We start from the raw sequence: 21,678 nt of genomic DNA, 5'->3' as shown, positions 1-21,678 counted from the left end.
GTGAAATCGTGCAGTCCCCCCTCACCCCTTCTCCTGCCCCCCACCCCATCTCAGTACAGTACCAGGCGGGTTTAGGGTTGAGATGATGTAAGAAGACCTGCTGGCCGGGCATGACCCATCACCCTGCCTCCCGCTGCTGTGTCCTTCCCACAGCCCTCGCCTCCCACGACTACATCTTGAAGATCGTGCCCACAGTTTACGAAGACAAGAGTGGCAAGCAGCAGTACTCCTACCAGTACACGGTGGCCAACAAGGTAATTGCGCCCTCTGCTGTCCAAAAGCAGAGGTGACACGCGTCCCGGCGTGATTTCCTCTGATTGCTTTCAAGGGGCCTTTCCTGTGCCCTGGACAAAGAAGGGAGACAAATCTCAGAGTCAGGGGGAGGAAATCTAACTGGGAGATAGGGAGTAATCTGGTTGAGAAAGGGTAGGCAGGTAGCCTCCCCCAAAGGTCTAGGGTTTGCAAGCATCACAGCCGTATGTCTGGCTCTGGTCCTTCAGACATGGGACCCTGATTGGTTAGCACACAGCAGATACTCTGGCTCGTGGGGCACAAGGTCTTTATCCAAAATCGTGAGGCTCTTGAATTGCACCGGATGGCCGTTGGTTAACGGGTATGTCCCAGGACCCCAACACCCGGTGTCATGGGGAGGTGGGCGGGCCTTGGGGAGAAGCAGAGATCAGTCAGAGCCCTCAGAAGAGTCACTGACAGTGGTTTCAAGCCAAGGCAGCCTCAGCTTCCCCGGAGGTGACCCTGCCATGGGACATGCATGCTTGAAGCCCACTGGTTGAAGTATCCCCAAAGACCCCTTTACACTAGGTCCCTCCTTTTTTTTTTTCCTGTTCCAGGACCGCCCAAACCCCTTAAAGTGATATAGTGTTTGGCATTAATAATAATAAGAGTGAAAGTATTAGTCACTCAGTCATGTCAGACTCTTTGAGACCCCATGGACTGTAACCAACCTGGCTTCTCTGTCCATGGGATTCTCCAGGCAAGAATACTGGAGTGGGTAGCCATTCCCTTCTCCAGAGGATCTTCCTGACCCAGGGATTGAACCTGGGTCTCCCACAGCGCATGTGGAGTCTTTACTATCTGACCACCAGGGACGCCCCAGTAGTAAGGGTAGCAGCTATCATTTATGGAGAATGACCACGGGCTGGACATTATGCTCAGCTTTCTACTCCACCATCTTTTTCAGTCATTGCAACAGCTCTGATGTTGGGCCTGGTATTGTCCCCATTTTGCAGATTTGGCCACTGAGGCCCTGAGAGGAGGTCCTAGAGCTATAAAGTGGATGAATGGGAATTAGAACCAACTTCTCCAGCTCCAGAACCTGACCTCTCAATCACATCACCTAGCTCAGTCTGAACAGGGGGCCTCTGAGTCTGCCAGGCTGGGAGCTACTCTTTCTTGGGTGGCTTGGGGTCCCTCTGCTTGGCTCCACCTGCACTGATGTGCTGGTGTAACTCTCTGGGGCAGAGGCATCCTGTTTCTTGGCGGGCATCTCACTGGAACCCTCAAGTGCTGACAGCATCTAACAGATGGGCAAGGCGGATGCAATCTGAACAGAAAGAGTGTGGGCTGTGGCACAAACTTCCAGCTCAAACCCAGCTCAGCCACTCACTCGGGCTGTGAGCTGGGACAAATCCCATAACTATTCCGCGCCTCAGTGTACTCATGTGTAAAATGGCTCAGAAGACCACTGTCAAATGATGCAGTGCTTTTAAAACCACTGAGCCCGCAAAGAAGGCTTTGGCAAATGGTACCTACTGCTGCTCTGTTTTATTATTTTCCTCTGTACCTCAGCTCTGGGCCATGACCCAGACAGTCACCCTGCCCGATCAACTCTCCAGGAGAAAGCTGATCTTGTTTTGCCCAAGGCTTCTTCCCCTGAGGCTTTGGCAAGGGCCCAAAGGGCCAGCTCTCTCTGCGGCCTCAGCCCCGTCTGCCCTGTGAGCGAGGGGGGCTGCACCCACGGGGACTGGTGGCAAAGAAGGCAGGTTCACGGTTGTCCCTGGAGAAGCTGCAGAGCTTGGCCCTTAGCCTTTGGGGCTGGGGCTGTAGTTTGGTTTCCAGTTGCTGTGGATGAACGAGAGTCACCCGAGGTTCTCAGCATCCTGAAGTGGATGCAGTTAATTCAGCCCCTTGGTATCCTTGGAGTCCCAGCTGGTGCCTTCTCCAGGAGTCTGGTGGTGGGCTTTGCCCTCTGGCTTTCCAGCTGGGTGTGTTTCTTCTTTGAAGAAGCCCCCTCCCCACATCTCTCTCTCACATACAATCCTCAGGAGGTCATGTGTGGCTTAGCCTGTCCCCTCCTCGCCAAGCCCCTGGGAGATCGGCCATTCACTGCCCGGCCGCTCAGCACTCCGAGTCCCTCAGTCACGGCACTTGTAGCGCTGCAGTGTGGCAGATACTGTTACATCTGCCTCCTTCTCCAGACTGTGGGCCCCCCTGGGGAGGGGGCAAGGTGTTCTCACCTGAGGTCCCCAGCACCCAGCGCGGGGCCAGCACACAGGAGGGATGCATGGTGAACAGTCACTGGATAAACCGATGGATTCTGCCTGGCCCAAGAGCTGCAGGGGGAAGTAGGCCTTCACTCAGACTGGGCCCACATCACAGTGGTCCTTCAACAGCTCTGCTTTCAGACTCCTCTATTTTGATTCTGGTGCTGCTTCCAAGATCATACCATCCATTTCCAAGCAGCCAAAGGGGTCCCAAATGCCACCAGCGAGTGGTGGCCCTCTGGACGCTGATGGCAGAGCTTTGGGAGAAAGGGTGTGAGAGGAGGGGTCCATGGAGCCTGGCTCCGCAGGGAGGGGTGGGTCGCCGGGGCCCCTCCGCAGGGAGGGGTGGGTCGCCGGGGCCCCTCTGCAGCCCACTCCCACATCCCCCGTGAGACACGGTAGGAGTCTGAGTCTTGCACCCCCCTCATTCTCTCCCCTTCCGCCCCAGGAGTACGTCGCCTACAGCCACACGGGCCGCATCATCCCGGCCATCTGGTTCCGCTACGACCTCAGCCCCATCACGGTCAAGTACACGGAGAGACGGCAGCCTCTGTACCGGTTCATCACCACGGTGAGTGGGCGGGCGCCGCCTCTGAGAAGCAGGACGCAGCCCGCAGGGCGGGGCGCTCAGCCTGTCCACACAAGGGTGTTCAGAAATGTCGACAGACGTGTATCAATATCAACGGCATTTCATCAAGAAAGTCTTTTCCAGAGGGGAATGCCACTCATTCATTTCCATCCCTTAAGCAGTTCCCTCTTTAGCTGTTCCTGTTCCCGATTTACTCCAGTGTCTTTCATTGTGGAGGAAATTGTTCTTAGCAGAGCTTATCCTTTTCTATGTAAGTTTTACAGTGAAGATTTCACTCATGGTTTTCAATGCTAGCTGCTGATATTGTCAGGTTTTTTTTTTTTCTTTCCTTCCACCTCTTCTCTTTTTTCTTTTTTGTCATTGTCTCCACTAAGTCCAGTTTTCTGTGGGGCAGTTTCAAGCTGATGTCAGCTTTTCTTGGTACTGACTATTTCTGTCAACTGTTCTATGCTGACTTCCCATTCAAAGTGTCCTTGGGGTCAGGACAGCGGGGTCACGGTGCCCTGCCCCAGCCAGGAGGCCTTGAGAAGTTTAGTAACCCAGAGGCAGTGGAGGTGGACGAGATGGGGTGATTTTCCCTCCTTCTTAGATTGGAAGCTGCCTTTCTACCTCTTTGTACTTTTAATAATGAGAGAATTTTAAAATAAGAGAGTTAGGTGTCCAGTCTTGGCTCTTTCATTTCCTGCTCTGACTTGGTCTGTATTAGGACTCTTATTAATCCAAAAGAGACAGGACCCCACAATATGCTGGCTTGAATGATACATGGGCTTCAAGTATGGTTAGATCGAGGTACAAGTGACTGAAAAAGGTCTCTCATCATCCTGCTATCCTTGGTACTGGTTTCATTTTCAAATAGAATTTACCAGTGGAAAGTGCCTCTTCCTCAGTAATTCTACCCCAAGTACTGGATAGAATAGCATTGTCATTGGCCTGGCTCAGGTCCCATGCCATCCTTGTGGCCTGGAAAATGAATGGTGTGCTCCAGTTGGCCAGCCCCACCCAGACTGCAAGGACAAAGATTGCGATGGAGTGGGGTTCCGCAGAAGAATCAGAGGCCAGTTACTAGAAGAGGCAGAACTGGATGCTCAGAGGCCGAGAGGCCAGATGGCCGCTATAGGCTCTCCATCTCGTGCTCTATGAAACAAGAATAACAGTCCCCGCTCTTCCTACCTCCCACAGCCTGGTGGGACTCTAAGCAGATCATGAAGGGGCTGCTCTGCAGTTATAAAACGCCATGTGGATACAAAGGGTGTCAAAAGTTTGGTGCTTATATGAGCCTCAAAATAGCCTTTTGCTGTTCTCTGACTCCATAAAAATTTGAAACTTCTCATCAGCCGAGGGTACTTAACATAAAACTAAAATACCAGACACAGATTGGGAGAAGATATTTGCCCCACATACAAGAAAGATGTGGGGCTTCCTGAGTAGATCAGTTGGTAGAAAATCCGCCTACCATGCAGGAGACCCCAGATCCACTCCTGGGTTAGCAAGTTCCCCTGGAGAAGGGATAGGCTACCCACTCCTGTATTCTTGGGTTTCCCTGGTGGCTCAGTCAGTAAAAAATCCACCTGCAGTGGGGGAGACTTGGGTATGATCTTTGAGTTGGGAAGATCCCCTGGAGGAGGGCATGGCAACCCACCCCAATATTCTTGCCTGGAGAATCCCCATGGACAGAGGAGCCTGGCAGACTACAGTCCATGGGGGTCACAAAGAGTTGGACAGGACTGAGCTACTAAGCACAGCACAGGAAAGAGGTATGCTTCAGAATTTATATGTCAAAAAATTCCTACACGGAATTCCGTGGTGGTCCAGTGGTTAGGACTTAGTTCATTCACAGCTGTGGGCCCAGGTTCAATCCCTGATTGGGGAACTAGGATCCTGAAAGCCACATGGTGTGGCCAAAAAAGATAAAATTCCTACAGATCAATAAGACAAAGTTAAGTCATCAAAAAGAAAATAGGTGAGGACTTGACCGCTGACAGAAGAGACCACACTGACAATGGAAAGATGCTGAGGTTCACTAGAAACCAGAGGAATGAGATTCAAAACAGCAAGACCCAACCATGTCCTATCAGACTGGTAGAAGGATAGGCCTGCCCTGTAAAGACTGGGAGGATGTGAAGCAGGAGGACCCATGTATATTCTCTGATGTGAATGGGCTCAGCCACTTTGGATGGGGATGCACTAACCGTTTGGCTCCAAATTAGGGAACTTGAGCAAGTGATTCTACCCAAGGCCCCCGGTGGGGGGCAGTTAGGTCGTGACACTGATTCTCAGCCAGTACTCCTCCTGCATGCCCAGAATAGGACAGAAGTGAGGACACCTGTGTGCAGATGTGGTCTGCATCTCAGAGGCCCTGGGGTCTGCAGCCTCCACAGTGGTGGAGAAACGAGCGTGCCCACACCTCACCATGGGGTCAAGGAGGCTCTTCTGGCCCGCTTTCTGTTTGCTCCTGCATTCCTGACAGCTGAGGCTCTGAGTGTTGAAATTTCCTGCCAAGTGGCTGAGAAGTGAAGTGACTTCATTTATTTGCTAAATAATATTTGCTAGACCTTACCATGCGCCAGGCCCTGTGCTGGGCCGCAGGGGTAGTGAACCAGACACAGTCTCTGACCTCAGCTTGCTTCCTAGCAGGTCCGGGAGATGGCTGAGCGTGCAGAGCTGCAGTTGGGGTCGGCCGGGGCTCTGACGTGCACGAGGCACCCCAGTGACAAAGACTCTCCTCTGTTTGGAGAGTTCAGAGAAGGACACCCCAGGATGGGTCTCGCAGGGTGAGGAGGCGTTTTCTAGGCTGGTGAGCAAAGCAGAGAGTCTCAGCAAAGGGAATAGTGTGTGCACACAGCGTGTCTTGTGAAGGCCTTGTGGCTTCTTTTGATGGGAAAGGACTTCTGAGAGCTGGAGGTCCCCCAGGCCCCCAAGGCACAGACCTGTCCTGCATCACACGGAGGCGCTCCTCCACCCCTGCCCTGCCCACCTCCACCTGAACGGGGACCATTCCGCAGGGTACCTCCTGACATGGTTAGCCTGCTGGGTTTTCTGCGGGCCCGTGCTGCCATCTTGGTTGCCACGGCAACCGTGGGGTCAGTCCTGCGCGAGCCCGCCGGCTGTCCCTGGCAGATGGCGTCATTGTGGAGCTTCAAAGGCCCCTGTCACCAGGCGGCAGATGCAGATGACGCTCACAGGCAGACACACAGGCACAGACCCCCGGCAGCCCTGGCCGGGCTGGGTGGGGCTGAGAGGGAAGTGGGGGCACCTGCTGTGCCTTCTCTTTCTCTCTTTATAAAATCAGACACTTGTGTGCGAATCCCCCAAGCCCCCAAAGGGGGGCCTCTGCAAATAGCGCCTCAGAGGGGCTGTTGAAGAGGGGGCTTAAGCCAGGATGTCGTCATGCGGCGGCTGTGTGGGGGCAGCTGTGGGTGGGCGGGAATGAGGGGTGGGTGCGTCCGGGGCGGGAGAGCGGGTGTGGAGGGGAGAGGCAGGCAGGGCCTGCCCAAAGCATTCTAAGTAACAGAGACCTGGCTTATTCGGGGCTGCCCCTCCAGGCTCAAATGGTCTGCAAAGGACCTGTTCATCCCCAGCCTGAGCAGAGGAGGCATCCTCCTTCCGGGATTCTTCACCAGGCTCCTCTCTCTGGAAACCCAGAGAACCTTGCTCAGACCTCCACTTTGTGTTGTTCCAGAAAATTCCACCACTGAGGGAATAAACAGATGGTGTTTAACAGCATGCAAGCGATCCCCTTTAGAGTGCCCCCTCCCACATGCGCACATTTGTTCCATACCCCGCCACTTGCCAAAGCCCCTTTTGGGAGATGGCCTTCAAGTGGGCAGTGGTGACAGATCGGATGGCTTTGGAGGTGTCACGTTGCTTTCCTTGTGTGTTTTATTCTACTTGAGGGGAGCAACCAGAAGTCACCAAGCATATACCAAATTGGGTCAGTATGGCCGTGAGTTCTTGTCCACCAGAAAGTAGCAGCTGTGATGACATGTCCCCGTTGACCAGCAGGGATGGCTGAGTTAGGTAGCATCCCTGACCTCATGATGCTCCTTGCCAGTGAAATAATCCCCCAGTCTTTTGATTGCACTTCATAGCTGCCAGGCCTGATTATGAGGAGTTCCAGGTCTAATTCACCTCTTTGTTACCCATATCTAGCACGGGACTTGGCCTGGCTATAGGTGCTCAGAAATACACAAGGGACAGCTGCTTAAAGAAGTGATCATAGAGCTGCACTTAGTAAGCAGCTACTGGGTACCAGGAAATTTTACAGTCATCTCCTTTAATCCTACTAGGAGCCCTCCAAGGTAGATGGTATCATTCCTGTTTTATATGGAAATTAACTGAGGCCCAGAGAGGTAAAGAAACTCTTCTAAGATCACACAGCCAGGATATGGCAAGGCCAGGACTTTGTCCTCCAAACATGCCTCTGCCATACCCTTCCCCACCAGCTTGGGAGCCTTCAGTTTCCAAAACAGACTCCCAAGGATGTTCCAGCTACAGAACCCCCAGAAGCCACGGAGCCCTTAATAAGACACCAGGATCATCTGATATAGTGACTTCTATCTTGGGAATCAAGAAGAAATATTATAGCAGGAAACAAGGCAATATTACGAGCATGTGCGGTAAAGTCATAGTCATGCCCGTGCAGACAGAACACAGGCAAACTGTCCATCTGAGACTGGTCAGCTGGTGATGTGCAGGTTTTCCTGCGTTTATCTGATTACTTTTCATTCATCTGTTGGGCACCTGCAAGGATTTTTCCATTGACACAAGGCTTCGGGTGCCTAGGGTGGGGGGCACATGGGCTGGTTAAAGGAATAGGAACTAAGAGGAGATAACACTGAGAAGGTTTTCCATATGAGACTGTGTGCTGGGAAAAGACCAGCTTGGCTGGACTGGTGCAGCAGCCATTTCAGAGCCTCCGTTCTGTCCCACTCGGGCTTTCCTCAGCGTGTCTCTCTCTCTCCCCAGAACCTGAGCTCCACGAAGGAGGGCTGACTTCATCACTGTTCCTCCAGACTGGGGCTAGCACAGCGAGTTACAAGGGGGTGTGAAACAGTGAGCCAACACAGGCAGGGTACACACCTTGGCCCCCATGAGACAGTTTCCATTATCTGAGGAACAGAACCCAAAATTAGCAGCTAAGTTATTCAGGTCTGGAAATGGGTTTAAAAAAAAAAAAAAAAAAAAAAACCTTCAATTCTGGTCCTTTCGGGCATTTGAGCCAAGTTCGTTCTTCCAGAAGGTTGTGCACCAGGCACTGATTTCTCCAGCTGGGTCTGGAACAGAAACTCCTGGTACTTCTTTTCTAGGGCAGGTTCTGAGACAAGTAGGGAGCATGGGCTACGTTGTATAAACTAGACTTATGTTTACAGCCACACAGCTTCTTCATGAACTTCCCTGACAGAGACTTCTTACCTCAGGGTATCTGATACGTGAGACTTAACAGAACTGAGAAAACAAAATAGAAAGAAGCCGTCCATTAAAAAAGAAACCATCCATACATGCAGATGAGGACTGAGGGGAACCTTCGGGTGGGGGAGAAGCGGGTGGAAGAAGTGAAGAAAAGCAGGCCCTTTGTAGCCTCCCAGACCTGGGGGCTCATCCCCCTTGCCCACTTGGCATAGCTGTGTGACTGTGGGCAAGTCATTCCCTCTCCAAACCTCTGCTTGCTCACGATGAGAAGGCACTCAGCCCATGTGCCCTACCACTCGCCCCGATGGGGTGGGAAAGCAGAACAGTGCTGTCTGGTCCTGGCACGTGGCAGCTGCTGAGCAGAGGGGGCGGTGACGGGGAGGGTTTGGGGTTTTTGGTTGTCTTGCTTTTGTGTTTTTGGCTTCACCACATGACGTGTGGGATCTTAGTTCCCGGACCAGGGCTTGAACCCCCACCCCTGGCATTGGAAGCACCGAGTCTTAAGCACTGGGCTGCCAGGGAAGTCTCCAGGGTGGTGGGTATTGGGCAGCTGCAGCTGCTGTAAAAATGGCAAGGACAGGGCCCCACTCTCTCCCGCCAGCCCCCTGGAATAAGGGGTGCAGGTGGGATGTCCAGCAGGCGTGGCCCCATGGCTGGAGATCGCCAGACCCTCTCCTCCCCGACTGTACGCCCACCCCTCCCAGCTCCAGTCATCAGCGTCCCTTCCGCGACAGCCCCCACCCCCTCAGCCACGGCCCCAGTGTTCTCATCTGAGGCTCCAGCCTGACTGCCGCCGCCAGCATCTGATGGGACTCTGATTCATTATTTATTTCCTCAGACTGTGCCTTTCCCCCGAGCCCTGCAAGCAGTGCTGACTGCAGGAGGAAAGTGAATGAACAGTTCCCGGGCACGTCCAGTGGAACCTCAGGCAGCTGGGCAGTGCCTCCTAGCGGACCCCATTCACAGATGAGAGAAACTGAGGCTCTGGGAGGTCCGCTGGCTTTCCCAGCCAGGGTCGCAGAGCTGGGAGCTGCCCCCAGGAATGCTGACTCTGGAGCCTGGTGGAACAACAGAGGGATTCAGGCCGCCAGCCAGTGTGGTTGGAACGTGTCCTCTTCATATTATAAGGCATCAAAAGCCATGAGCAAAATGTCAAGGGAACACACACACCCCTTCTTCTCAAGGTAGACAAGCTGACTTCATTCTCCCCACAGTGGAAGGGCGGGCAGCTGGGGGAGACACAGGGAGGAGGCGTCAGCCTGAAAACAGAGGGGCATTATGGAAGGCTTCTGATGGAAGCAAAGGAACGTGCGTCTCCCAGACCCACTGGGGCCACTGTACTGAACTGCCCTCGTCCCCGTTTCTGGAGCTGGGCCTGCTGACCGGAGCGGGCTCGCATGTGCCGGCCGGGGTGGCCGCTCCCAGCTCAGCAGCCCCCCTCCCCCCTCCACACCCCACCCCCGAGGTTGCTCCCTGGCCTCCAAGGTGGGAGATGCAGGAGGCCAAGGGAACAGGCAGTCAAGGGTGTGTGTGTGACACGGGCGAGCCCACAGCAGTCCTGTTTGTAAAAGTAGGAAACTGAGGCTCAGGGAGCGATGGGGGCGGCCTCCAACATCCTGAGTCTGGCCCACCAGCCCCTGGCCCAGGCCCCGAACTGTGAGTCCTCTTGTCCCCTGCCTGGGGTCCTCCTCCTCCTCTCCGGGGACATTTGTTCATTCATCCCCTCACGCCTTCTCTGCTCTTTCTCACTCCCTCCCTCCTTCACTCATGGACATGTCCTGAGCCTGTGCAGCTCCGGCTCTCCTGCTGTCTTCTCTGCCTGGGCGTTCAGGACAGAGAGCTTTAAGCCGTGGGGTTGGGGTAGGGCGTGGGGAGTTAAGAGGCACTCCTTGCCTGGCCAAGCCTGGAAACAGCCTCTGTGTTCTGCGGTGCTTTGCCCCTACGCGTGTTCTTCATGACGTACGCTTCTTGCAAACCTGTTTGGGCCTCAACTACTCCATCTGTAGATTGGGCCTTCAGAGGGCTTGGGACCAGAGTGACTCTAAAGAACCTGCTTGCGGTGCCTGGGACACCCTCACTGCCCTGTCCTTCCATAAATTGCCTTGTCCTCTGCTTAAAGAACCAGGTAGAGAATGGAAATTTAGCCCCAAAGGCCTGCTCTGGGGAATGAGTGGTATTTTATATGTTGTTCTTCTTAGACTGGGTCTCAGGCTTAGAAAAATCTCAGATCATAGCAGCAAGATTGGAGCCTTCCAGTCAACTGGAAGGTGAGATGAGGTCCCATTTACTGAGCACCTATTACGTGCTAGGCACTCCAGAGGCATTGCCTACAATACAACCATTGGCAAAGTAGGAATGGTTTGCCCATTTTGCAGACCAAAAAACGGGCCTGGGAAGGCTCTCTCATGCCCAGAGTTAAAATGTGACAGCCACGGAACCACCTGGCTTCCCGAGGCCAAGCTCTTCCCGCTGCCGTAACCAGGAAGGCCGCCGCGGGCTCCTCAGTCCTCATCTCCCCATCTTGGCCGTGTACAGTGATGAGGTTCACGCCTCTGACTCCACACTCACAGAGGCTGGTTCTCCTGGCTCTGCAGAGCAGCAGGCAGGGGAATCAAGTGTCGTGGACATGATTTGCTTCATTTTCCTTTGTATTCATCTTGGGCCCTGTCCCTGCTCCCGGGTCAGGGAGATGCCAAGTCACCATCCTCCCTTCCATGAGGCCTTTATCTCGAGAGCTGGATCAGCCTGCTAATGTGTGGTTGGTCATTTCCCCCCATCAGCCAGGTCTGCTGAAGCCGTCATCTTGCCACCAGCAAGGGAGGGCCCAAGTTGGAAGGCAGACAGACCATCTGGTGCAGCCTCAGAACTGCATTTGCATTTCAGACGTAGAAACCTCCTGGGATGAGAGTCATGGACACGACGGACCACCCTCTAGGACGAGTCCAGACGTGGCAGGCCCCTGGTGCTGGGGGTTTCTGTGGCCACCATCTGTTGAAATCCAGGGAGCCCTTCAGCCTGGGAGCACCCCAAGACCCTCTCCTCACGACCCCTGCTTCACCTCACACCAGTCACCCCCTGTGGATGTGAGGAGGTGGGGTGCTCGGGCAGGCCAAAGCAGAATTAGGAAAGCGGGGGGCCGTGGCCACATCAGGCAGGCTGCTAGATTTCTCTCAGCTCTTGAGGACCGCCCCCTTGAAGATGCCACCATCCCCTCAGTTGGCTGGTGACCAGCACCTGGATAGACACCGGGTGGTGGGGACACAGGGCTGCAGCGTCCGTGGATGCCCACAGAGCCTGCCGAGCTCCCAGGGCCTCAGTTTCCCCGCAGCTCTGCGTCTTCTCCCGTGCCTCAGTGCACATGTTGTCTCCCGCTCTGGGCCAGCCCCGTGAAAGGAGCTCAGTCTGGGTGCCAGGTGTATGTGAATCATCACACACACAGGCTCCAGAGCGTGCAGATGAATATAGATATGTGTGTGGGGTTAGTTTTTATTTTTTTATTATTTGCTCCATTGCACTTAAGTCACATTTTCCTATCCTCTGATCCAAGCTCTAAAAGCTTTTTGTGGTATAAAATTGCCCATCATCTGATCCACTCTACCGAAATAACCCAGCTTCCCTGCCGTCATCTTCCTTGAAAAGGGGCCCTGCGTCATTCTCTGAGGCGGGCGGGGAGAGGCCTTGCCCGCTGAAAACACTTCATAATAATCCCCCCAGTGCTTCCATCCTCCTCTCTCCCTGGGGGGCTGCTCCGGTTTCTGGGGCTGTTATTACTGGAATGCCAGCTGCTTGCTTACAGCCCATCCATACAGACCCACTGTGTCTGTCTGGGCCTCACAGGCCTCCGCTTAGCTCATCTGGTGGAAATATAATTTCAAAAATAAATGCTGGTGCAATGCACTCTTCCCTCTTGCCTCCGCTGTGTCTCCTGGCCTCGTCCACGTGGCACCGCAGGACCCATGGAGGCGCTGCTGTCTCCCAGAATCCGCCAGTGCTCAGCGTCAGGGGCCGGCAGGGCAGCCCAGCGCGGCTTCTTCTGAGTCCTGTGGTCATTTCCCTGCTCCTTAAATGTGGCCTGGGGGGAAAAGAGAAAGCTCGGGGGGCAGACAGACTCGGCGCTGCCGTACCCTTGCTGTGTGACCTTGGACAAACTCTTTCCCTCTCTGGACCCCATGGGTACATGAGCGAAGAGGTGCCTCCCTCCAGGGCATATGGCATGGTGGGTAACACTGCTTTTTATGAATGATTTAAGTATGTCTTTCCTAAAGGAGATCAGTCCTGGGTGTTCATTGGAAGGACTGATGTTGAAGCTGAAACTCCAATACCTTGGCCACCTCATGCGAAGAGTTGATTCATTGGAAAAGACCCTGATGCTGGGAGGGATTGGGGTCAGGAGGAGAAGGGGACGACAGAGGATGAGATGGCTAGATGGCGTCACCGACTCGATGGACATGGGTTTGGGTAAACTCTGGGACTTGGTGATGGACAGGGAGGCCTGTTGTGCTGCGAGTCATGGGGTCGCAAAGAGTCGGACATGACTGAGCGACTGAACTGAACTGAACTGAACTAAGTATGTCTTTAGGGAAGAAGTACATTTAAAGTTTCCTTACCGATCTTTTAGGCACTTGGGTTTCTTTGCTAGCCCCAGAAAGCACTCACAGGTAGACCAGAACATTTGAGGAGAATGCAGCATTATGTTGCTGTGTCAAAAGTAGGAGTCCTGTCAAGTTCAGGGCAAAGTGAGTAACTTGGTGAGGTGGGCTCTTCATGCCTGGGAAGCGGCCAAGGGCCATGTTGAGAGTTTTGAACTCCAGTTTGACTCAGATGGTAAAGAATCTGCCTGCAATGCAGGAGACCGGGGTTCAAGCCCTGGGTCGGGGAGATCCCCTGGAAGAGGGCATGGCAGCCCACTCCAGTATTGTTGCCTGGAGAATCCCATGGACAGAGGAGCCTGGCGGGCTACAGTCCATGGGGTTGTTACAAAAGGAGTTGGACACGACCAAGCGACTAACACTTTGACTTTTACTTTTCAACCACTAAATGCTGTGGCATTGGGTGAGTGACTGAGTGGCCCTGTGCCTCGGTTTCCATGGCTGCACAGTAGTGGTAAGAATAGTGCTTCCTTCCTAGAGTTGCCTGGGGATGCAGTGAGGTGGAACACATCAGCATTTCAGGCCGTGCCTGGCACAGAAAGGTGTTGTGTGAGTGCTATCTGCTTTGTTGTGAATTGAGGAAGTACAGACATACAGGGGACTTTCATGACCATCCCCTTATGACAGCAGGGTTTTTTTAAATTATTTATTTGGCTGCTCTGGGTTTTAGTTGCTGCATGTGGGGTCTAGTTCCCTGACCAGGGATCGAACCCCCTGCATTGCAAGGAAGGCGGATTCTTAACCACTGGACTGCCAGGGAAGTCCAATGATTATTTCTATTATTGTTTTTGTTTGAGCCCTGGGTGTGTTCCACATTCCGCTGGTTACCATGGGGTGGTCATGACGGGTCAGAGCGTCAGTACTTGCTGAGCTCATCATCTTGTGATTTAGGGAGGTCTGGCCTGTTGCTCCCTTTCCCACTGACCTCTGACCATTCCCCCCACTTTCAGATCTGTGCCATCATTGGCGGGACCTTCACTGTGGCTGGCATTCTGGACTCGTGTATCTTCACAGCCTCAGAAGCCTGGAAGAAGATCCAGCTGGGCAAGATGCATTGATGACCTGCCCGGCCCCACGGCCAAGGACCCGGGAGACCAGCAGCCCTGCCTCCAGCACCCCGTCTCCTCCTACCCTCTGTCTGGCTCAAGATCTGGCTGTGTCCCAAAGTGGGGGTGAGGGGAGGGAGGGGGTGGCTCCTGGGTTCGACGCTACCTCTTTTCCCCAAGTTTAATTTTAGATAAATTACACTGCCTGAAGTTGGGGCACCCCTTTATTTCCCTGAGGAGCCCCAAGACCAGAGACAGGGCCAGGACAGCTTGGGGACGCACTCAAGAGCTGCAGTCCCCTCCCTGTTGGGGGGAAAGCCCAGAATCCATGCTGACCAGCTCGCAGCCAGGCTTTGACAATCTCGCAGCGCCCACTGTTTGGTCCCACTGGTCACTTGGGTTCTCTCCTGGGCAGGCAGCCTGCAGACCTGGGCTCCAGATTCTGGACCAGGCTGCCCAAAGGCACCTGCCACCTGGCTCCCTCAACAAAGTACGGTACTTCCCGGGCAGGCCCCTGAAACGTGGCGCCCTAGATGGAGCCCTCGCCTCTGCTCCATCCCTTCCTGCCTGACCTCGAGCCCAGGCCTCAAGGCCCTCTCTCCCACGCCTTTCTTTTCCTCCCCAGAAGCAGATGCCCAGTGGCAGGGCAGCAGCCTGCGTAGACTCAAGTCTGCCCACTGGTCACTGGGCGCTTGGCGACTTCGCCTTCCTCTCTCCATCTCGTTCCTCTGCACCCCCTGCCAATGTGCCTCAGCCCACATGCTGTGTGGCCCAACATGGCTTGGTGGAGGGGCAGGCTGTGACTGGGAAGTCATCCTTTGAGGACTAGACATGGTTTGTGCATCAATGTCCAGATGGGAAGCATCATTTTCTGCGACCCTAAAGTAATCATGGCTTGGCCTCTCCCAGATGGCTGCCAGCGGTCCCAAAGCCTTAGGTGGGAGAAGCCAAGCGGACCAGCCCATCTCCCATCTTAGCACGTCCACCTTGGGCTCCCAAGGGCGCACAGTGCTTGGACCTCTCTGAACCCAGCTGTGGCCCGCCTGCCCCACCGAGCTCCCCATTGGCTGGCCACACAGCAGCTCAGTCCTGGCTCCTGGCGCTGCTCCGCTGTTTCCTCACTGGCTCCTGGGTGGGTCCCCATGGGTCCCCACCCCACTGCTCCCCCTTCTCCTTCCCCTTTAGTCCTGAAAGGGAGGGGCTATGGTCCAGGCACAAATTCCACCCAGGGAATTTTAGGTATGCCCCTCTGTCCCAGTGAGAGAGCCGCCCACTGTTTTCCATGTATATCAAGATTGTTTGCATACTTCTGTAATTAAGGGGAGTGTCCAGTAGAAGGCATTTTAAAATTATCTCTATGGATGGTTCAAGTCTCTGCCTTTTGTGATTTTTGGCTCTAGATTCCAATTAGAGAAGCTTCCCTTTGCATTTGAGTTGATGGATGTAAGTGTAAACTGTATTTGGTTATTTCTGGGATCTGTGGCCACTCAGATGGATTTTTTTTTTTTTTTTTTTGCATTCTCTTCCCCCGTTACAAAAGGAGTCCCTTGGGTGTGTGAATATGTGTGCCTGTACAGAGTGGGCAGGGCAGGCTGGGGAAGTGTGTGGCATGCACGTGAATTGAAATCCCACGTTGATGCATTTTAAAAAAAGATCCTTGAGGACATAGGGGATGTCAGTTTCCTATGGAAGAGACACCTCTGACTCATTCTTATAAGCAAAATCTCAAGGGGAAAAAATGTCTTAGTTCTTTCCCCACTCGTTGGGTTCAAATAGATTAAAAGGCTGATTTTCAGAAATATTGCTGTGTGTTACTTTTGACTTGCTTATGGTTGGGTAGCCTGGAGGCTGGGATCGTAGTCAGAATGGAATTTCATCCTAGAGGAGAGAAGCTGGGAAATATGGGGAATATCTGTGAGCATGATCAGAAAGTCAGGAACCCCTGGATTCAGTCCTTCCTTTATTGAATCCCTACAGAATGGTCTGCAATCGGCTACTTTCTTTCCTCTTCTTTTTTTGAAAAATTTATTTTATTGAGGTATTTGAGCTTGATTTACTGCGCTGTGTTAACCTGATCTGCTTACTTTCCAGTTGCACAGCCTCAGTTCAGGTCCTTAACCTCAAGGCACTATTGCAGAATATAGTTTGTGCAAATAAATTATACTGGATCAGAACAAGCTTATGTATGCAGGGAGTGATACGTGGTAAATTTTCAAAAACAGTACTTGTTCCACGTAGGTATTCCCAGATCAAGTAAGGGAGACCCCTCACCACCTGTAAAAAAGGGACTTCCATGGACATTTGCCCTTCCGCTGCCCGGCGCTTCAGAGCCTTCTCTGCACGGACATGGGTTAACATACCAGAGGTGAATGTGAGAGCGCACCCGTCTGTGAGAAAGTCTTCACTGACACTCTGTGTTCTCTCTCCTAACATTCTATGTGATATCTGAATTATTGTGATACTCAAAGCTCGTGATCAGGAGTACATGCCCACCGGCTGTCAGAGGCGTGGGCTTCCCAGATGGCACTAGTGGTGAAGAATCCGCCTGCCAGTGCAGGGGTCTCAAGAGACGCAGGTTTGATCCCTGGGGTCCCTGTGACTTCGTTAACCAGATTTAATTTCTGCAACAGTGCCTTGAGGTTAAGGACCTCAGTTAACCAGTGAAATATGATCGAAAAATGGAAGGATCTAGGAAAACTAAGCTGAATACTTTGGAGAGGCCTGGTTAAGGTGAATGGCTACCCCCTCCTCAAAATGCTGCTGAACGCAGGGAATACCCTGGGGGTCCAGTGTTAGGACTCCATGCTCCTACTGCAGGGGTCATGCAATTACCCTCTCCCCCCGCCAAAAAAAACCCCACCAAATTCATTGTGAAGAAGGTGACTGAAAAGGGTTGGGGGAGGACAGTCCTTGAGGATTCTGCATCCACATTGAAAATGTGTAAATTCTTATTCCATGGTAAAGAAAATGAAACCTGGAACCCTAGGATTGGTTTATGTAAGGACATGGTTTACAAAGGGAAGATAAAGGAGAACTCCAACAGAGGAAATGCAAAGTTCAATGAAAAGTTTTGCTCAGAGTCAAGAGATGGGCCCAATGTTTTTTTTTGTTTGTTTTATTTTTAGCTTTTTATTTTATATTGGGGCTTCCCTGGTGGCTCAGATGGTAAAGAATCTTCCTGCAGTGCAGGAGACCTGGGTTCAATCCCTGCATTGGGAAGATCCCCTGGAGAAGGAAATGGCAATCCACTCCAGTATTCTTGCCTGGGAATTCCCAAGGACAAAGGAGCCTCTTGGGCTGCAGTCCATGGGGTTGTGAAGAGTCGGACACAACTGAGCAACTAACACACGGCCAGTTAACAATCTTGTGATAGTTTCAGTGCACAGCAGAGGGACTCTGCCATACATACACACGTATCCATTCTCCCCCAGATTCCCCTCCCATTCAGGCTGCCTCAGTGTTGAGCAGGGTTCCCTGTGCTACGTAGTAATTCCTTGTTGGTTGTCCATTTTAAATATAGCAGTGTGTACATGTCATCCCAAACACCCTAACTGTCCCGTCAGTTCAGTTCAGTCGCTCAGTCGTGTCTGACTCTTTGTGACCCCATGAACCGCAGCACGCCAGGCCTCCCTGTCCATCACCAACTCCTAGAGTTTACCCAAACCCATGTCCGTTGAGTCGGTGATGCCATCCAACCATCTCATCTTCTGTCGTCCCCTTCTCCTGCCCTCAGTCTTTCCCAGCATCAGAGTCTTTTCCAATGAGTCAGCTCTTCGCATCGTGTGGCCAAAGTATTGACCATCAGTCCTTCCAGTGAACACCCAGGACTGATCTCCTTTAGGATGGACTAGCTGGATCTCCTTGGAGTCCAAGGGACTCTCAAGAGTCTTCTCCAACTATCCCCTAGTAACCACAGATTCATTCTTTAAATCTGAGTCTGTTTCTGTTTTGTAAATAAGTTCATTTGTATCATTTCTTTTTAGATTCTGCATATAAGGGATATCATATGATATTTCTTGTTCTCTGACTTCACTCAGTATGACAGTCTCTGGTCCATCCATGGACATGTTGCTCCAAATGTCATTATTACATTCTTTGAGTAATATTCCATTGTGTATATGTACCACATCTTTTTCCATTCCTCTGTCAATGGACACTTAGGTTGCTACTGTGTTTTGGCTGCCCATGCGTTTTATGTTGATGAAAAACCTTTAAGGTAATTGTGTGTGTGTGTGTGTGTGTGTGTGTGTGTGTGTGTTTAAGCTGCTTGGCATGCTGGATCTTATTCCCACAACCAGGGATCAAACCCATTGCCCTTTGCAGTGGAAGCATGGAGTCTTCACCACTGAACTGCCAGGGAAGTGGCTGGTATCATTTTTATGATTTCTGAACCAGTTGTTTCGGTTACCTAACTAAGTGCAGACTACAGTGTTTTCATGGGAGAGGATTTCTCAATCAGGGCTTATGATACAAACCCAGAGTGGGCTAGGTGATGGGTTGGGGGCTGTGGTGGTTCCGGCAGAAATCGATTCTCCTGGGGAGGTGATGCAGCTGCAGAAGGGGCCAAGTCGCAGATGTGCTTCAGTGAGGCGCTCACCTGAGCTCACACGCTGAGCTCACGCTGCTTGGGGGCGGAGTGGAGCCGGGAAGCCTGGGGAGAAGTAGGCTGTTGCCGTGGGGCTTAGAAGTGGCAGCTGTGTAGTTAGGTTTTAGAGCTAAACGTCACAAGCTTGTTTTTGGTTCTTGCCCAAAACAAATGGCAGGCCACTGGCAAGCCTGATCCCTTCTTAAGAAGCTGGTTCCTTAGCCGCTCCTGCAGACAGAAGCCAGTGTGACGGGCCTGTGTGGAGAACATTCACCCCAGATGCTCCCCTGCCCCGCCCCTCCCAGCAGTTGTCCTCTGTCAGTTCTGTGTGATGAGGTCATGCACTGTATTCTGACCAAAATGAGTCATTTTTATCTCAGCTCTTGTAGTAATAGCTACCAGTGGTTGGGCAAGGAGTGCTGGTTCAGGCCTTGTCTTTCTTAATCCTCACAGCAGTTCTACAAGGTGGCAGCTACCTCCTCCTTAAAGGAGAACCGAAACTTAGTAACTCATCTAGGTCACACAGTTAGCACGTGGTGAAGCTGGAATTCAGACCCAGATTCGCACACCTCCAGGGTTATGAAGAATTGTACCGTTCTGCCTTACTACCCATAATCATCCCTGTCCAAAGAGTAAACTGCCTCCTCCCCCTAAATGGCCATCCACTCCAGTACTCTTGCCTGGAAAATCCCATGGACAGAGGAGCCTGGTAGGCTACAGTCCATGGGGTCACAGAGTCAGACACGACTTTACTTTCACTTTCCCCCTAAAAAGAGGGGCTGGGATTGAAAGCGGTGAGGGCACTTTTGGGTTTCTCTTTTCTCCCTTTTAAACAGCCTGCAAAGGAAAGCTGAGTTGAACACTGGGGGACTTGATTTTTTTTTAAAATAGTTTGTATTAGAGCTGAGGTTTGTTTGTTTTTTTGGCAGCGGTGGGTCTCAGCTGTAGCACACTAGATCTTCAATCCTTTAGGTGCAGCATGCAGGGTCTAGTTCTCTGATCAAAGGTGGAACCCAGGCCTTCCTGCGTTGGGAGCACGGAGTCTTAGCTACTGGATCACCAGGGAAATGCCATAGGGGGATCTTCTTCAGCAAAAATTTTAAACCCTTACAACATGATTTTAATTACACAAATAATACATGCTCATAGCCTCACTGGAGGAAAAGCAGGAAAGAGCAAAAAGGGGAAAAAAAGGAAATTAAAGTCACCCGTTATACCTGAAACTAACACAACACTGTAAATAAACTATAACCCAATAAATTTTTTAAAGATAAAGAGTAAATAAAAGTAGGATTAAAAATAAAGTCACCCATAATGCCACTAATCAGGGATCATTTTTAATACTTTTGTGATGTTCTTCCATAAACAGAATGGAACCATACTGTTAACATTATTTTGTAGTTTGCTCTTTTTCTCATGTAACAGACACCTTCCTATGTTAGTAACAATGGATATCCTCATCATCATATTGGCTGCAAGATAGCAATAATGATATTAGGTATCTGATAGCGAATCATGCTTCCATCTCATTCAGAACCTGTTTCCTCACTTGTAAAAGGTACACTTTAAAGGGTTGTTTACTAGATTAAATAAGGTAATGTTTATAAAGCACAATGTCTGACAGTAAGTGCTCAACATAATACAACAAGCTGTAATAATTCACTCATTTAAGAAATAATAGTTCTTGGAATTTCCTGGCAGTCCAGTGGTTAAGACTCCACACTTTAACTGCTGAAGGCCTGATCCCTGGTCAGGGAACTACAATCCCATGAGCCGCATAAAGTGGCAAAAAAAAAAAAGCCCTAAAAATTAAGCAAATTATTTCTACCATGTATTAAGTACTTTGTGCCAGACATTGTGCTAAAGGTTCATAGACTTCTGACATCAGACTCATGAAGTGGGGACTCTTATTGTTCCCATTTGACAGATGAGGAAAGTGAGTGACCAAGAGGCTAAATATCTCACCCAAAGCTCCAGGGCCAGTAAGTGGTAGAGAGCCAAACCCAGGCAGTCAGAATCCAGGGCTCTCACACTTCTCCACCACATTACTGTCTGCCTCAGAGACATAAAAATGTTCCCCTGGCATTCCCTCTGAGCCCGGCACTATGCTAGATCCTAGGGCTTTACACCAGTCTCTGTGCGTGTTTTCGAGGTAGGCATGAGGCAGGATAGTAACCATCTATCTATTAAATCTATTAAATTCTATTAAATCCTATTAGAACAGCAGAACCTCAGTCTCTTGTCACTTTATCTGGTGATGTCCCTTAATTCTATTGAGCCACAGGAGGCAGAGGTTTCCCAGGTGGCGCTACTGGCCAATGCAAGAGACGTAAGAGATGCCAGTTTGACCCCTGGGTGGAGGAGACCCCCTGGAGGAGGAAATGGCAACCCACTTCAGTATTCTTGCCTGGGAAATCCCATGGACAGGGAGCCTGGTGGGCTGCAGTCCATGGGGTTGAAAAGAGTCAGACAGGACTGAAGCAGAGGGCAGAGGGTGGGGATAAGGAAATGGCCCCCCTCTCTGGCTGACAGTGAGTATATCTTGGTAATCTTGGGTTGTAATTATCTACCCTCACATGGTTGCCCCTCACCACTGAGGCCCTGCTCTCCTTGGGAGCAGGGACCAGATATCACCCCTCCCCATATCTCTTTGCTTTTAGCCCTAAACCTGTGCCTCCATGTAGGTATCACATACATGGCAAATAAATTAATGAGCAAATGGATGCATGTGTGGGTAAATGAATGAATGTGATAGGGAAATAATGAATGAGCCAAGAAGGGGCCAGTGAGTAAGTGAATGAATGAATGTATGAATGAACAACTTCTTGGGTGCTTAGGTCTGATGAACACTAAGGGCTACTCTGAAAACTATGACCGTATGTGCAGTCAGTCATATCGG

At 51.6% G+C, this 21,678-nt stretch overlaps 1 protein-coding gene across 2 annotated transcripts in view; it reads left to right on the top strand.

Annotated features, from left to right (window-relative positions):
• The window catches only part of ERGIC1 (endoplasmic reticulum-golgi intermediate compartment 1), a 111,989-nt gene extending 95,996 nt beyond the window's left edge, over window positions 1-15,993 (top strand). For both annotated transcript variants that reach the window (XM_020910147.2, XM_070476831.1), the window contains exons 8-10: window positions 154-254; window positions 2,950-3,072; window positions 14,099-15,993. In XM_020910147.2, the coding sequence (XP_020765806.1) occupies window positions 154-254; window positions 2,950-3,072; window positions 14,099-14,206 (332 nt within the window). In that variant the 3' untranslated portion in view covers window positions 14,207-15,993. The remainder of the gene's footprint in view (window positions 1-153; window positions 255-2,949; window positions 3,073-14,098) is intronic.
• Window positions 15,994-21,678: the final 5,685 nt, after the last annotated feature.

The sequence above is a fragment of the Odocoileus virginianus genome, chromosome 14, assembly GCF_023699985.2.
Source record: "Odocoileus virginianus isolate 20LAN1187 ecotype Illinois chromosome 14, Ovbor_1.2, whole genome shotgun sequence".
NCBI lineage: Eukaryota > Metazoa > Chordata > Mammalia > Artiodactyla > Cervidae > Odocoileus > Odocoileus virginianus.
Note: the sequence above shows the minus strand (reverse complement) of the source record. Positions and strands in the feature narration are given on the sequence as shown.